Source organism: Sciurus vulgaris (assembly GCF_902686455.1).
Source record: "Sciurus vulgaris genome assembly, chromosome: 14".
NCBI lineage: Eukaryota > Metazoa > Chordata > Mammalia > Rodentia > Sciuridae > Sciurus > Sciurus vulgaris.
The window spans coordinates 36,775,865-36,792,043 of NC_136475.1; the positions used below are offsets into that span (position 1 = coordinate 36,775,865).

At 38.0% G+C, this 16,179-nt stretch overlaps 1 protein-coding gene across 4 annotated transcripts in view; it reads left to right on the plus strand.

Annotated features, from left to right (window-relative positions):
- The window catches only part of CTNNA2 (catenin alpha 2), a 1,097,968-nt gene that overhangs the window by 985,552 nt on the left and 96,237 nt on the right, over positions 1-16,179 (plus strand). For all 4 annotated transcript variants that reach the window (XM_079111126.1, XM_079111127.1, XM_079111124.1 and 1 more), the window contains exons 10-11: positions 10,686-10,778; positions 11,378-11,534. In XM_079111126.1, the coding sequence (XP_078967252.1) occupies positions 10,686-10,778; positions 11,378-11,534 (250 nt within the window). The remainder of the gene's footprint in view (positions 1-10,685; positions 10,779-11,377; positions 11,535-16,179) is intronic.

Here is a 16,179-nt window from a genome sequence, read left to right on the forward strand (position 1 = left end):
TGTAAGACCATACTTAGCTTAAAGGCCATATGAAGACAAGCCATTGCTACATTTGGCCTACAGGTATGTGTCATTACTCATATTTCATTACTAAATAATGCCAGTGGACAAGAATATACATTGTGTGTGCATAATATATGTTGTTGGAAATGAATAGTTAAGTCCTTTAAAAATATTTCCTCAGGATTTAGGGAATGTTAAAATAATATTTGCAATTTTTGCTTAAGTAAGCACTTACATTGAAGAAGTCACTCAAATATCTTTCTAGCCTCCCCTTTTTTCTCTCTCTTCCTCTTACGTATATACATGAAATATTATTTGTGGCACCATAATATGTATGCTTACTAAACCTGGATCCCACAACAAAATTACAGAGACATTTGAGGCAAAAGTTCAGGGTTAAATAAATAAACAGCCTGCCTGGAGAGCACAGAGCTAAACAGAAGCAAGATGCATAGAATTTCCTCATTACTTGCTCCTCACTGGGAATATTAGTCAGAACGCCATCTTTAGCTTTATTTCGCATAGCAAATTGAAAGGTCAGGCTGACTGGTCATTCACCTAGATGACTGATTCAGCTAGCAGAGAAAAAAATGACCTCCTGAGGATGAAAGCAAAATAGTTCTCTTGTAGAAAGTTGCTAGGCTGAGTCACATTTGAAGGGCATTGTGGGGCTAGGCCTGCTCCTACGGGCATTGATTCACAAGAATAACCTTGGCTGAGAGTTCATGCCTACTTTTGCAAGTGCAGCTGCTCCTTCCAGCTAGACCTGGACATGGTCTCCTGAGGGCATGAAGATGAAACTGGGATGCATCTGTGCTCCAGGCCTGCCCATGACTTTGTGATGGCTGCATCTGCTGCCCAGCAAGGCACAGGTGCTATTCGAAGGTCACTTTGGAAGAAAAGGAACCCCATGTGTTGGGGCCCTTTCTGAGAGTGTAACCAGCTTACATGGAATAACCCTGCTGCCTGGCCTCTGGCACTGCTCTGCCCCTCTCTTTGGGCATCATGGAAACATTTTAGCTTTCAATGCTGAAAAGCATACTGGCATGTTTGTAGGCATCCATGCACTGGCATATTTGTGACTCAGAGAAGGAAGGGAATTCTGGGCACTCAAGGGATTTTCCAGTGTGAAAGAGATTTATGAAAGTGTTGGTTATCAATGAAACCAGGAGGCCTTGTCTAATTGCATGTGGGTCTTGCAGGACAGAGGCAGGAAGAAGCTGTAATAGCCACAGCAGGTATGATGAAAGTGGGAGAAAGCACACCTGCTGGGCTAATGATGTTAGATAGCCAGGAAAAAGCTCTCATAGGTATTGTTAAGCAGAGGAGAACTTGAAGTTGGTGTCAGGAACCAGAGTATGAAGGCAGATAATGAGAACAGAATTGGGATGAATGTGAATGCACGGGAGGGGGGTTTTGTAAAATATCAGACATGGCTCTGTGACTCTTGGATAGTTTTGTTTGTCCTGTGAAATAAATCTGAGATAGGACAAACGGGGAGAGGCTCTCTCATGACTGATCTGAGAATGGGTGGCTTGAACCTAGGGAAAGACATAAAAACAGGGAGCTGTGCAAAATCAGTAATGGACAAGGATATGTTTTAATAAAACTTTACTTACAAAAATAGATGATCAGAGGAAGGGAAAAAAAAAATCTGAATTTTTAGATAAAATTGAAGAGGAAAGTTCCTTGTTCTTACATCCTTCCCTAAAGTCTTGTCTGTGTGGCCAAAAGTTTCTGCAATGTACATTCCCCCTCAAAGCTCTTGAGGACTCAGAGACATCTTAATTAGGTCAAGATGCTCTATTACCTAGGAGAAGAAAATATGACCTTTGTGAATTGTTACTTTGATTAATCAATTAAGCATCCTTAGCTAGATAAACTATCAGTGATAAGGAGAGTGAAATTTGGGAGATAAAGGAAGATGGAGACAGGAAAGGAAAAATCGTCTGGGGCAGCAAGGCTGCCTCAGAGCCATGTCTATACTTGGGGAGTGCAAGGTCTCATATAGGGTGTCATGGGGACCAGAAGGATGAATCTAAATCGACCAATACCCTCAAAAAGCTTGAAGTTTAATTAAAGATCTTTGGTATCTGTGTGTATCTGTATCTATATATCTAATTTTCTAAGTATTTATCCATTCATGTATACATGCCACAAACAGTGCATAAAGCAATAGCATATAGCAGGCAGTGATCTGTGGTACAGTCAATAAGTGTGACGGAGTTTAGAAGAGAGAGCTATTCCTATTTGTTAATGCAAGCTGAACATCTTCAGTGACACATGGACCCTGTAGGCTGGTAGGAGTTTAATTGTAGAGGCATTGCCCCCTTCAACAAGATAGCCTAGGACATAAATGTGGTCTCATCACCATCTCCTTCATTAAGTTGGAGTTTTTTTTGCAAAATGGGCTGAAGTCATGGATCTAATGTCAGTTAGGATAGTTAGACTCACTAAGCCTGATAGATATGGTCTTGATTCCACTCCTCACTCATCGTCTTGGAATGTTTAAGACCAGGCTTTAGAGAAGAACTGCACTCATTAATTCATCTGGATCTTCTTTCTGCAAACATTCCTTGGCTCCCTCTAAATGCCAAGCACCGGATGGTTGATTGCAGCTCTTCCCCATTGCTCAAGACAGATCCTGGAGTGCCCATCCTACTAATATGCAGCCCACATATATGAAGATCAACATGTTTTATTCACTGAAAATAAGCAAAGATTGTATTTACTTACCTAGGACTCTTGAGAAACAAAATAATAGTGGAGGATAATAACATTTCACTTCTTTGATGTAAAGATGGAGAAAAAAATCCCAGGAGCCCCATTAGTAATTAAAAGGGCATTATATTCATTGCATAATTTTAGATAACACATGATAAGCCTCTCCCATCCTTTTCACATAACCACACATTATTGATGAAGCAGCATCAAGAAGGCATTAGGTGATGCTTTATTGCATTATTTTAAGCCACTGAGGTTTTTATACATGAAAGGTATAGATTTATGCTGAGTGATTCAGCTATGAAGCAGGCACATCAATTTGTTCATGAATGTGAGCTGGTGATTACCTCCATTAAAGTCACTAGGGCAGACTGATCACTTTAATTTAGGCAGAGGCATGCAAATAGCATTTGCTAGTGCTGTGTGTATATCCCTAAGAACACAAGCAAAAGAACTGTTTCGCATCCCAGAGGAGCCCTAGGAATTCAGATTTGTGTTGACACAGGTGCATAACTACAGGCAAGGGTGCAAGGCCTGGTGGGACTATAAAGGAACTGCGTTGCAGTTCCATGTGGCAGGATATTGCATACGTTTTGTTTGGTATTAGCTACTGAATGCTAATTTGATTCTACATTGCCAAAACGCTGATACAGGGAGCATAGAGTTGTAGCCATTTCTAGATCATAGAACTTGGGGACCTCTTCAGTATGATAAAGTTGTGGCAGATCGTGTGGTTCTCTCGTTTCTCCAACATGAAAGAAACTGAGGGGATTTAGTAAATTCAGAAACACTGGAATTAAGCACCTGTGATCTCAGCTATCTGGTGGAATATTAAGAGATTCTGCTCTGTAAGACTTCACAGTCTATTTGGGGTAATGTGGAACTACTTCTTAGGTAATCCTGATTTCCATTTGTGATTGATGGAGTGAATAGAAGGAAGAGTATTCGGATGAAGAGAGCCATGGGGAATTGGCAATTTTCTCATTCTTGGGGAGCTTTCAGCAAGCACTATGTTTTTATGTAAACAAGTGCCATAATAGTTTTTCTCATGTGAAATTTCACTTTTGACTGGATGCCTAAAGTTGTAGGTTACTTTATTTTGGTAATAGCAAACACTGCAGAATCCCCTAACTGTATGTCAGCAGAGGATTGACTTACTAAGTAATAAATAAAACAACAACATTAGGGAATATTTTTTACCAAAAAGTAATGTTTAAAAGTATATTGAAATATATAGGTGGTCATGATGTTGCATGTCTGTAATTGCAGCTATTGAAGAGGCTGATGCAAGAGGATCATAAATTTGAGACCAACCAGGACAATGTAGTAAGATCTGTCTCAAAATAAAAAAATAAAAAGAACTGGGAATGTAGCTCAGTGGTAACGCACCCCTGGATTCAATCCCCAGTACACAACACACACACACACACACACACACACACACACACACTCATACACACACACGCACACACACACACAAAAAAATTTTTTTTAGAAAGTGTATAGAAAATATTTGGGATATAATAAGAGGTGAAATGAGCAGAGACAAAAATACTATATATATGAAGTTGCAATTTTATGCAGACTTCATAATTTCAGGCTAAACTCTACAAATTATCATATGGAAAGTATGACTTTCTTCACTCTTTATGATCATCTCTCGTTAGAACTCATCATAATATGAGCTTTTAAAACACAGTACAGTTGGCCCTTTTTGTCCACAGTTTCCAAGTCTGAAAATTCAATTAACTGCAGATAGAAAATACTTGGAAAATAATTGCATCTGAACTGAATACATACAGACTTTTTTCTTGCCATTATTCCCTAAACAATACAATAGAACAACTATCTACATAGCATTTACATTGTAATAGGTATTACAAGTAATCTAGAGATGATTTAAAGTATATGGTAGTACATAGTTTATATGCAAATACTATACCATTTTATATAAGCTGTTTGGAACCAATACCAAGAGATGACTGCACCTGTTCAAGTTGTCTCTTCCCACCAAAATATAAGCACCTCTGAGGCATAAATATTATTTAATTTGTATCTTCAGTGACTTCCACATATAGGCACTCAGTATTCACTGCATGACTAAATAAATCAGTGATTGGATATAGTCATTAAACTATATGTTATACTTTTATAGTGACCTTTCAATAAAATGTATAATATGAAAATAATACTCATCATATCTTTACTGGGTGGTGTGTTCATCACTACTCATTTCTCATTTCAACCCTGTAACAACTTTATAAGGCAGATGCTGTTACTATTTTATACTTTATTATTGAGGAAATTAAGTTTCAGAGATGCAAAGCATCTTGCTCAGCTAACAAGAATAACAGAACAGACTCTTAGCAATTATGTGATTAAGAAATTTAAGTTTATAGAGTGATTGAGAGGATCATATGCTTCAGAGAGGCCACTCTCTGAAGAAAAAGAAAAGGGGGTTTTTCTTTTCCCCCTGTCCCCCATGTCCTCATTGTACTCTCAGTTGCCAATATAATACAGAACTATCTTTCTTTGCTCAAATTATCCCTGATGTAGAAGTCTCCTCCATCCTTCAGAACCTCAGCTATTAGCAGTCAGGCTGATAAACTCGTGCCAGTGTTAAGCAGCTCCTTTTTAAAAGGATTCCTTAATACCTTGACTAAAGGGGACACACTCCTAGGAATGTCTCCATAGCAGCCAGACCTGCCTCTCTTCAAAGCAAGTTTTGAAGGTGGCACCTAGTATACTCTTAAGTCAAGTCTGTGTAAGCCTGTCCCTCTGAAAGCCAGTTCCTGTGTCTTAACATGGTATGCTTCTGTCTTGCCTCCCAAAGATTTCAGGAAGTTGTATCATCCATATCTTACTGACTGTCAAACTCCATCTGTAATGCAGGAGTCATACTCTGAAAGAATCTTGAATTCTAGGCAGGGTAGGCAGGTATATGTTCATGCCTTCCTGGGTGAAGATTATATCAGCACAGGTAAGTGAATAATGCTTCAGAGAGCAACTATAGCACTCTACTGCCCTTACAGTTATAGGGAATAGCAGCTGGCATGGAATTTGTACCATCGTTCCTTTTCTCTGTGGTTTTATGTGCCCATGTGACTGGTGACTGTAAATTCAAGTAATTCCCTTTTAATAGTAAATAAGCTCATTTTATCTTCAAATTTATGATGATGATGAAATATTAACACAAGGAGCAAGTACTTTATGGACCTCCGAATTGCTATTCTGTTTTATTTCAATAGTGTGTTCTTCTTAAAATACCAATATGATACCTGAAGCTGTAAAAATTAATGAAATGATACAGCATTTGGGGGTTGAATGCACTGAATATGTGCTGTGTTTGGAATGGAACAGAATGACGAATATTAAAAAATGAAATTTGATTTCCAGGGCCAGAAAAGGAGAGAATGTTCTCATCTTTCCAGTATACCTTGTATCACTTTGCAGCTAAATACTTTATTACCAGAGGTTTTTAATATCTAATTAAAGCTCAATCTTCCAGACACTTTAACTTTTCTTGTAAGTGTTCAAATGAGACTGTGAGATATTTTTGAGGTGGAATTGATTTCTGTGGCAGTGTCCACATAAAACTGAGTGACACAGACATAGTGCATAGCTCATCTGGAACTGTGAGTTGTACAAGGTGCTTTTGTGAATAAAAATCATCTTGTGTGGACTGGGGTTGTAGCTCAGTGGTAGAGTGTTTGCTTAGCATGAGGCCCTAGGTTCATTCCCAAGCACCAAAAAAATAAAAGACAAAAACAGAAATCTTGCATTTTATATGGTCCCAGTGTATATTTTATGAAAGCTTCACATTTTTTATTCTTGTCAATTTCCCATCAGTCTCCCAGGAATATCGCCACTCTGTTTTTGGTCAACTGAGGTGCTTATTAAAGGGTTAGGGAATGGATGCCAATTGCAATGCAAATTCAGTTCAAAAGGCAAGCTCTTTTCTTTCAAGAATCAGTATCAGATCTCCTTGCTGATTTATTTTCTGACTTTTCCTGCTAATAATATTATTATTTGCTTCACTTACATACTGTGCCCCCAGAAGAGGAAAAAAAAAAAAAAACCAAAATAATCATTGAGCAGCCAGAAAGTTGTTCATCAGGTAATCAGAAAAGAAATATTATGAGATGGACATCTTACCTGTACCTGATATGTGAAATGATTCCCACCCAGGAACACTGATGTCTTCCTTTTCTAAACTCTTAAATTTCTTTGTGTCAGCAGTACATAATTTAGTATAGCTGCTAAGCTTCCTCCTTTTTGCCAAGATGATTTGTTTTTAAGGCACTAAGTCAGAGATGAAGACTGGCCTAGTCTTTTTGACTTTTACTTCCCCAAATCCATTATGTTCTCAAAAGTCATGGAGGAGTGTGTCCTTTCATAGTTAGATTGCTGGAGGGGTTAATACAATAGGCCACCTGCACTCATGGCCTATTCAACTTTCGGAAACCCCAAATCAATTTAAATAGACCAAAATTTAATACCTGATGATAGACTTTATTGTTTCTAACCTTCCAGGAAGTCGAATAACTCTTGTTGCCTCAGCCAAGTTGCAAATTATTCAAGAACGGAGAAAGTAATGGCCAGAGCCAGCTGGGTATGCATGTCCTATAAATGTTGGTTGACATGAGCCAGTTCCAAAATTCTAACAGATTCAATCACATCACTCAGCATCTTGGATTGTAATCTATTGGTGGCCTATCGTCGTCTTTGTTATTCCTATTGATTGTTTCAAATGTCTGTAATTCTAGCCCAACATTCCCTCCCTTCCCTCTCCGACCCCCTCTTTAATCATGTTGAATAGGCAATAGATAGAGTAGAAAATACTGTGCTTTGAAAAAATAGGATATTTTATTTTACCAGAGTTTCTGATATCATAATATTAGAGCTATAGTTAAAGAACAGATAATTGAGTTAAATTAATAATTGTACTTACTCTGTGCAGATTCTTGGACTGATGCTGAAATGTTGACTGGCATTTTTGATTGGAACTGCCTCAAAGACCAAAGTGTAGGGTCACCTGCTGACAGAATTTTAGGGACCAGAATATATAAACCCATGCTCAGAGTCACCAAGATGCTAGTAGTTTCAGAGAGAAGGAGAAAAAAGCAAGCCAAAAGAAAAATCAGGAAGGTTGGGATTTGGATCGAATCCATGACCAATTTAAAATAGGCAAGACTGCCTTCGGAGATACTGAAATCCTTCACATCACATTGAAAATATTTTCAAAATGTTTCAGAATACAATGCAAAGTAAATGAAATTCTGATTTTAAGTGGAATTAAGCAGTAGGAGTACATTGCAGAGTGAAGGCTGCCAGACTGTAGGATTTGTGGAGCAGGAAAATTAAATAGAATAAATAATTGGAGGACTACCCAGAGTTGCCAGCTCCTTATTTTTGCCAAGTCCTGCCATCTTTGTCTTCCCTACTAAGATTCTGATGGGTGATGAGGTACCTACATTAGACCTGAGCCACAATACATTCTGTTTAAGCAAAGGATGAGAAGACATTTCAAAAGACACACAAAGAAAAGTTTATTGTCATCATGTGGATGTTACTGGTTGACATTTCCTACATGCAAGATTCTAGCTCTTCTCAGCCCTAGGTTCCCTGGGGTGACTTCCACTGAGTGACCCAGCACTAGCATGACTGCAAAGCTCTGTGTTCTGGACTGCTGCCTCTAGAGCCATTATTTCCTTGACAGTGTTGGTTTGTTCTTGCTTTTCTTACAGGAATGCAAGAGAATATTAGCCCAAGATCTGGTTTCTGGGACATTTTCAGTTTTCATGTTGTTAGGCCACACTCTTTTTAAATTGTCCTCTACTTTCAAAAGTGTGATCTCAAGTCTCTCTCACACCAAACAACGATGTTAAAGGGCAAACAAAGCCTTCATGTAAAATCATCATTTCATGGAATAAAAGGTTGTTCAAGAGCAGAAGTAGGAAGAATTTAATTGAAGCTTTAAAGATGGAACTTTACATTAGAAAGATATATCTTTATGAAAATTGTCTACATTATTCTGATCTTTTCCTGCCACCATAGACAGTGATATTACATTCTGTAACTCACTAAGGACAGAATGTAGACACCATTGTTGACACACTATAGCATTCATTGGTAAACATTTGCTAGAAGGTAAACTGAAAATTTGTCTAGCCAAATTAAGGTGTAGCTCAACTTTATTTTCGAGTATCCAGGGTGCATGCCCAATCACCAGTTCTATCCAATAAGCTATTCTTTCACTCATTCAATAAACACATAGAGAGTACCTATTCTTGTCATGTACTGAAGCAGGCACTTGGAATATAAAATTAAGCAAATATAGAATACAAATATAACAAAGGTTAGTCAATATGCAGAATGGAGAAAATCTGAAGTAGCAAAAGAAAATGGAAGTTAAGAGCCATGTGTTATTGTCCCTGCTGGACATTTATAAAGTTTCATGCCCCTGGACATTTAGTATCCTTTCCTATAAATGAGTACAACAAGGCATATTTGTCTCTTCTCATATTTATTTTGAAAACTTAGTATAATAGTGAAAATTATCTGAAGAATGAAAGTACACTACATATTGTAAGAAACAACATAGTTTTTGTGACTCATTTAAACTGTGATTTCTCCTATTGCATATTTTCACAGTAATAGACATAATGCATCCTTCATCTTTCTTAAAAGCTTCAGAAAGGGATTCTTACGCTAGTTATTTGTTGAAGTAACCTTTGAAAGTATTCCTCGTCTCACTGTCTACCCTTCGAGCTGCTGGTGAGCAAACAATGCAAAGTAATCATGTAGCTGCTTAGTGGTGGAACCTCGATTGCCAGTTCTGAGCTCCCCCACTTCTCAGCACTGAACACTTATGTTTATTTCAAATTAGGAATTATGCACGTGTGTAGCACATTTTAATCTCTCGGGGCAGTAAGGCAGCTCCCAGTGGCCTTGTTCTGGATGCTAGAGGTGAACAGGATACCCAGGGCAGGTGGCTCAGAGACTCCAGGGGATACTGTCTCTTCTAATCACTTGTTTTATTTGCCCTACTGCCCAAAGCCCTTGCTGTCTTCTCCTCTCCTTTGACCTTTCTAATCCTTAATCTCCTGTCCTCTTGACACCATCCTGATGGTACTGATCAGTGCTCTGATGGCAGTTTTGCCTGTTCACCTTGACCTATCAATCTGACCTTGAAATACCAACTCTCACTCCTTGATAAAAAGGAATAACATACATTGAACTGCCTGACCTGAGAACTTTGAATTTAGTTCAGCTGTTTTGGCTTGTAGTGTTTTGGAAAAAATCAAATTTTTAATGTCTTTATAGTAAACTTGCATGTTCTAATTTGCCGTGTATTCCACCTTTACCTACTGAGTCACACCAGCTGTTTCTACACATCTCTCTCATCTTTCCCTGAAGGCATTTGAGTGACTGCTGATAGCCTCACATCTTCAGGCAGGTCTGGGATCCTGTGGGCAGAGCACTCTAATTTTCAGCTTACAATGAGTCTCAAAATCCAAAGCATTGCCTGTAGCATTTCTCTCACTGGTCAGAGTTAAATACCGATGTGGCCAGGATCATAGGACTCTGTACTTCATGAGGAATCTTAGGGGGCCCAAGAAAGTGTAGGCAGATCAGGTAGTCCATAGCAAAAAACAGTTCAAACAGACTCAGTTAAACTATATCATTGTGTTGTGCTTGCAAATCTTGAAGCAATAATTTGTTATTTAGTATCTGGTCTTTTTTGTTTTTGTTTTTTTTTTTTGGGTTTTTTTGGCAGAAATGCCTAAATTAGCATATGAAATAGTAATATATGGTTTAACACAGAAGGGTTCCCTTATCATATTGGTTATGGCATTCTCCCAAGAGTGACCTTTTCCCAGAGAAGGTAAAAGTTTACAACAGTATCTTTTCTGTTTGCCCCGATGTGATTTTCACTTGAGTCCTCTTCAATACAGGTTGCCAATTTGGCCTGTTCCATCTCCAACAATGAGGAAGGGGTGAAATTAGTCCGAATGGCAGCCACCCAGATTGATAGCCTGTGTCCTCAGGTAAGCCTCCAATATTTTATTTCATAAGTCAGTCAATGACATGGTACTCCGGACCCCCTGCACTCAAATCCTCATCCCTTCTGTCCTTGCCCCATTTCTTCTAACTGGAAAATATTACCCACCAATCATGGGTTCTTTAAAGTTCTACCTTTCTTACAAAGAACTTCTAACTAGTCCATGTATTATGGTGGCAATTATTGTCTTTTCTACTCTTATTGACTTTGTCCTATTTGTTTTGGGTTGTGATTTAAATGCTCCCTATCTATTTACCTTGTCTCAACAAGTAAATTATAAGCTTGCACAGGTAGAAAGCAAGAGTTATTATATTTCTTGCACATCTGCATTAAGTAAATAGGACTTGTCCAGTAAATTCTTTTTGAAACCCAAGGCTAATTATTATAACTTAAAAAGAAGCAAAACAAAAACTAATGGTAGTTGATAACCTGCTATATCTTTTGTGTTTTGCATTGTCCTGAACACTGACAACCCACGTATCCATTCAAGGTGCAGGGTACAGGGTTTCAATATGGTCTTTCACCTGCTTGCTCTCCTCTGGAAGAGTGTGGTTATCATGTCCCTGGATTGTTCCTAATTAATAGGTCATCAATGCTGCTCTCACACTGGCTGCCCGGCCACAGAGCAAAGTTGCTCAGGATAACATGGACGTCTTCAAAGACCAGTGGGAAAAGCAGGTGCGAGTGCTGACGGAGGCTGTGGATGACATCACCTCAGTGGATGACTTCCTGTCTGTCTCAGGTAATTGCAGGCCCCTTACCAGGCAGCTGGAGGAGGGAACAGGATGAGATAAGAAATATCTCACAGATGTCACGGGTCTGTGATTCAAGTGCTCTCCTTGGACCTTTGAGCGTTGGATCATCTCTGCAAATATGATTATAACACCCTCTTGAAAATTTTTTATTTCTAGATACTGAATCAAGTCATCAGAGGGGGAAAGCACAACTTTCTGATAAAGATGTCAAAACCTGAATAGATTATTTAAAGAGGCTTAGATTCCCTTTTAGTTTTTGTAGTCGTTTAAGCAGGATGGACTTTAGGTACATCTGAATCATCATGTTAAAAAAGGTTACAGAGTATCAGATTGGTTAATCTACATGGTCTATGTCTTAAAAACAGGCAATCAGTTATTTCAATTTGACTAAGTTAAGTGGGTCATTTTTCTAATAAGTGAAGGTCTGTGACGAGTCAGGTAGAAATATCAGGAATAGAATTAAGCCACTGGAAGGCACAGGAAAGTCATCAAGGCTCTGAGCATTTGTCAGTTAGGTTGCATGAGAAAATGAGTAAAAGGAAACAGAACTAGTCATCACTGTAACTTCTTTGCAAATGAAGCCAGCCTGGAGGGTGCTAGCAGATTTGAATAACTATGAAGTCAATTTCACTTTTAATGGCACTCATCATGCTGTTCCAAGATCAGGTTACCAGCAAGCAAATGGGCCTTTTTTCCAAACACCAGTTCACCTGAAAGGATCTCTGTGGGGAGGAGGTCAGTTTTCAGGAGGCATTAAAAGAACCAAGTGATCCTTGAAAAATCAAATTGATCAGGTGTTGGTTCTACTCAGGTATGTGGAGCTCACTCCTACATAGTCCCTCAGCACAAGTCCTGACTTGACCTGTTTTTGGCCAACTGAGGCCCAAGACACATCACTACTGGTAGGAGCCAGGCATAGGGGTCTCTGACTGCAGCTGTGCAGAAGTGATTTCTGGAGGAAGGCTGCCATGTTTGGATATTTTTCCTAGTTGCAATCTTTCCTTTTCATGAAGAAACAGACAGTGAATTCTACTGGAAGCTTGTATGGGAGGTTTGTCTCAGAGCCATGTAGTTGAATCTATAGATCTGATAGATTATCAGAAAGTCAAGTTTTCAAAGATGAGAAAAATGACATACACAGTGTCTGTAAGTTGCTGTTTGCTTTAATTCTCACCAAAATTCTATAATATAGGTATTAGTATTCTAAGTCTTCCTTTGAGAAAACTAAGCCAGTCAAAGGGGAGGTAACTTGGTGGAGATGCTATTGAATCTTGGTCACTTCTTTTCAGAAACTGCACAGTTCTCAATAAATCAAGATTAGAAGGGAAATTTCCTTTCCTTGGTGCTTACTACTTTCTACTTTTCTACTTTCATTTTAGATCCCTTCTCCCATCTCTGGTGTTCTCATTCCAATTTCTAATCTTATTCTGAAAGTTCTCTTGTTTTTTCTTTCCAAGGTGCTTGGTTTTCCATGACTTATCAAAGCAGCTCTTCATTTAAATATCCCCCAATCTGGGGGTTTGATGATAAAAAATGTCTCAATATGTTGCCATTCCTTGAGTTTTTGCTTTACTGCTGGATGAGTCCTCATACTGTAAAAGATGCCCCCAAAATGCTTTTTTCATAAGATGCTTAGAAATTGTTCAGATAGATACATTGAGGATTCAAGTATTAGGGAATAGAAAGGTAGCTACCAATACTAAGCTTCCTTGTAGTGTCTACTCAGTATTTATGAAGGTGACTGCAGGACCCCCAGTTAGTGGCAGGAAGACTCCCTACCCAATCTCTGACCTCACATAGCCAGCCTGGTAGCCCCTGGAAATCTTCCTCTGAGACCCCTTCAAAGTACCCATACGTGGCCAATACCTATACACTACCTTTTATCCAGAGAGGAATCATTTGGAAACTTAAAACGTACCCAACTTCTCTTTTTCTTAAATACATGTACAGAAATTTCTGGGGACAGTAGGGAGAAGCAATGTGAGTAGGCCTTATCTCGGACTTTTTTTGAATAATGCAAAGCTTTTCTTAATTTCCTTCGCCTAAGCCCTGCCTCTGACACCTTTCTCCCTGCCATTGCTTTGTGCATCTCATTATTACCAGCAACAAGAAAGACTTTGGATCTGGCTGTTAATACCTGGTGGTCCAGTCCTAGTGGTACAAATGCCATGGCAATCCATGATGGGAAAAGGAACAGGCACTGTCAGGGAGCCAGGTTGGCAGGGCCTGCTGGGGCATGCCTTTGGAGTTGACAATCAGGCAGTAGGTACCTTTTCACAGGTAGAATCTGACAAAATTGACACAACCCACTCTTTTTTTTTTTTTTTTTTTTGGTAGGCTGTGGACACAGCCAATAGTTGCGAAAACTTCTACTCTTCTTTTTGAGGTAGAGCCAAACATTTTACATTAATATGTTGCAAGTTTGACTTAGGAGACATTTTGGTATTTTGGAATGGCATTAATGGAATTGTATGTATTAATTTCTTCTTGGGGGAATATCTATGCTGGCATGAAACTCTACTTAAAAAAATTTTTTTAAAGGACTATAGTTGTTTTTTCTTTTTTACCTTTTCTTTTTTTAATGCTACCTGAACTTGTATATCTGAGTGTTTAATTTGTTCATCCGAAATGCAACAAGTTTGGGAGCAATGATGCTAGCTATTAGCATTATGAGAGCAAAACCAATTTTCAATGTGCACTGGGCTCATAAAAATGTGAAATAGCTGCATTAGAACATTTAAACCTTTCCTACTGGGCAAAAACTACATTTTTTAATAGTACTTTAAAATGAGCACCTTGGCATTAGCCATGTGAGAGTTTAATTCTTGGTTCTGGCTCACAAAATTATAGAAATCTAAGATTCGAAAAAAACCTTAACTCAATCCCATAATGTCCCAGATTTTTTTTTGTCTTTTCCATTTCCTTTAGTAATTTTTCTTTAGGATCTTGAGTTTGTTTTCTTTAAAAAATTCACACAGTGACTTTGGTTTAGAATTCAGAAATGATAGCATTGTGCTTTATAAAAATCGGGTAGTTTGATCATCATTAATTATTTAAAAATAACAAAATTACATATGTTTGAAAGTGGTTGACAAAATCCAAGGACATTTATTGCAAAATATGTTACAGTCAAATGTTTTATGACATGTTTGGATACCTTTCTTGATATTAGAATACACCATCTAAGGTGCCTGGCAGTTTTTTCTAACAATGTAATCTCTGGAATAATATCGTGTTTATTACTGCCTTCACCTTTTTTTTTTTTTTTTTTTCTATTTGGAATAGCATTCCTCTGTCTCCTTACTTTAGGAATTATTCTTCTTCAAAATACCTTAGAATAGAATTAAAATGTGAAATGGATTGCTCTTTTTTTTTTTTTTTTTTTTTTTTTTTGGTCCTGGGGTTTGAACCCAGAAGTGTTTAACCACTGAGCAACATCCCCAACCCTTCTTATTTAATTTGAGACAGGATTTTGCTAGGTTGCTTAGGGCCTCACTAGGTTGCTGAGGTTCACTTGAACTTGCAGTCATCCTGCCTCAGTCTTCCAAATTGCTGTGTTACAGGTATACACCACCATGCCCACTGGATTGTTCCTTTTTAATAGACATGTTCATCCAGTATCCATCCTTGATTATCTGCTATCAGAACAATGTTACCAGGAATGAAAATATGAATCAAGTATAGGTTTTGCCTTCAAATAATTCATTGCTTTTCTTGATACACACACACACACACACACACACACACACACACACACACACATATACATACACACACACCAGCCCAGTATGTTTAGAAACACACTGAAGTGAGCGTGCAGAGGGTAGAAGTTATCTCATGTGCTCTAAGAATCCATATATATGCTAAGTGTAGTCTTTTAACCAAAGATTTCATGTCTACATGAACAGTTACAGCTATTTTTTAAAATACATTGTTAATACTTTGGTGAACAAAATGCAAATTTATTTTAAAGTGTTTTCAACCATATTGGCTTTTACATGTATGTCATCCTTTGGTGTAACTACTCTCATAAGAGAACTATTACTTTTTTTTCAATAAAAGGGGAACTGTAATTGGGGAAGGTTGAGAAATGCTGAGTATACTATCCTAATATTTCAAAAAAATAAATTGACTTAGAAAAATTAGTCAACATATTCTTTTGGCATCTTTGTCTAGTACGAGATAATTGTATTTTATGTTTTGTCTCTGTTTCTTCTATTCTATTACATTGGTCTTCATGTCTATTTTGGTGTCAATACCATGCTGCTTTTGTTACCATAACTCTGTAGTATAATTTGAGGTCTGGTATCTTGATGCCTTCTGCTTTGCTTTTCTCACGGAGGATTGCTTTGGCTATTCTGGGTCTCTCTATTTTTCCAAAGGAATCTTATAACTGCTTTTTCTCCTTCTGTGAACATCATTGGAATTTTCATGGGAATTGCATTGAATCTGTATAGCATTTTTGGTAGTATGATCACTTCGACAATGTTAATTCTGCCTATTCAAGAACATGGGAGGTCTTTTCATCTTCTAAGGTGTTCTTTAGTTTCTTTCTTTAGTGTTCTCTAGTTTTCATTTTAGGGTCCTTTACCTCTTTTGATAGATTGATTTCCTAGTTTTTTTGTTTGTTTG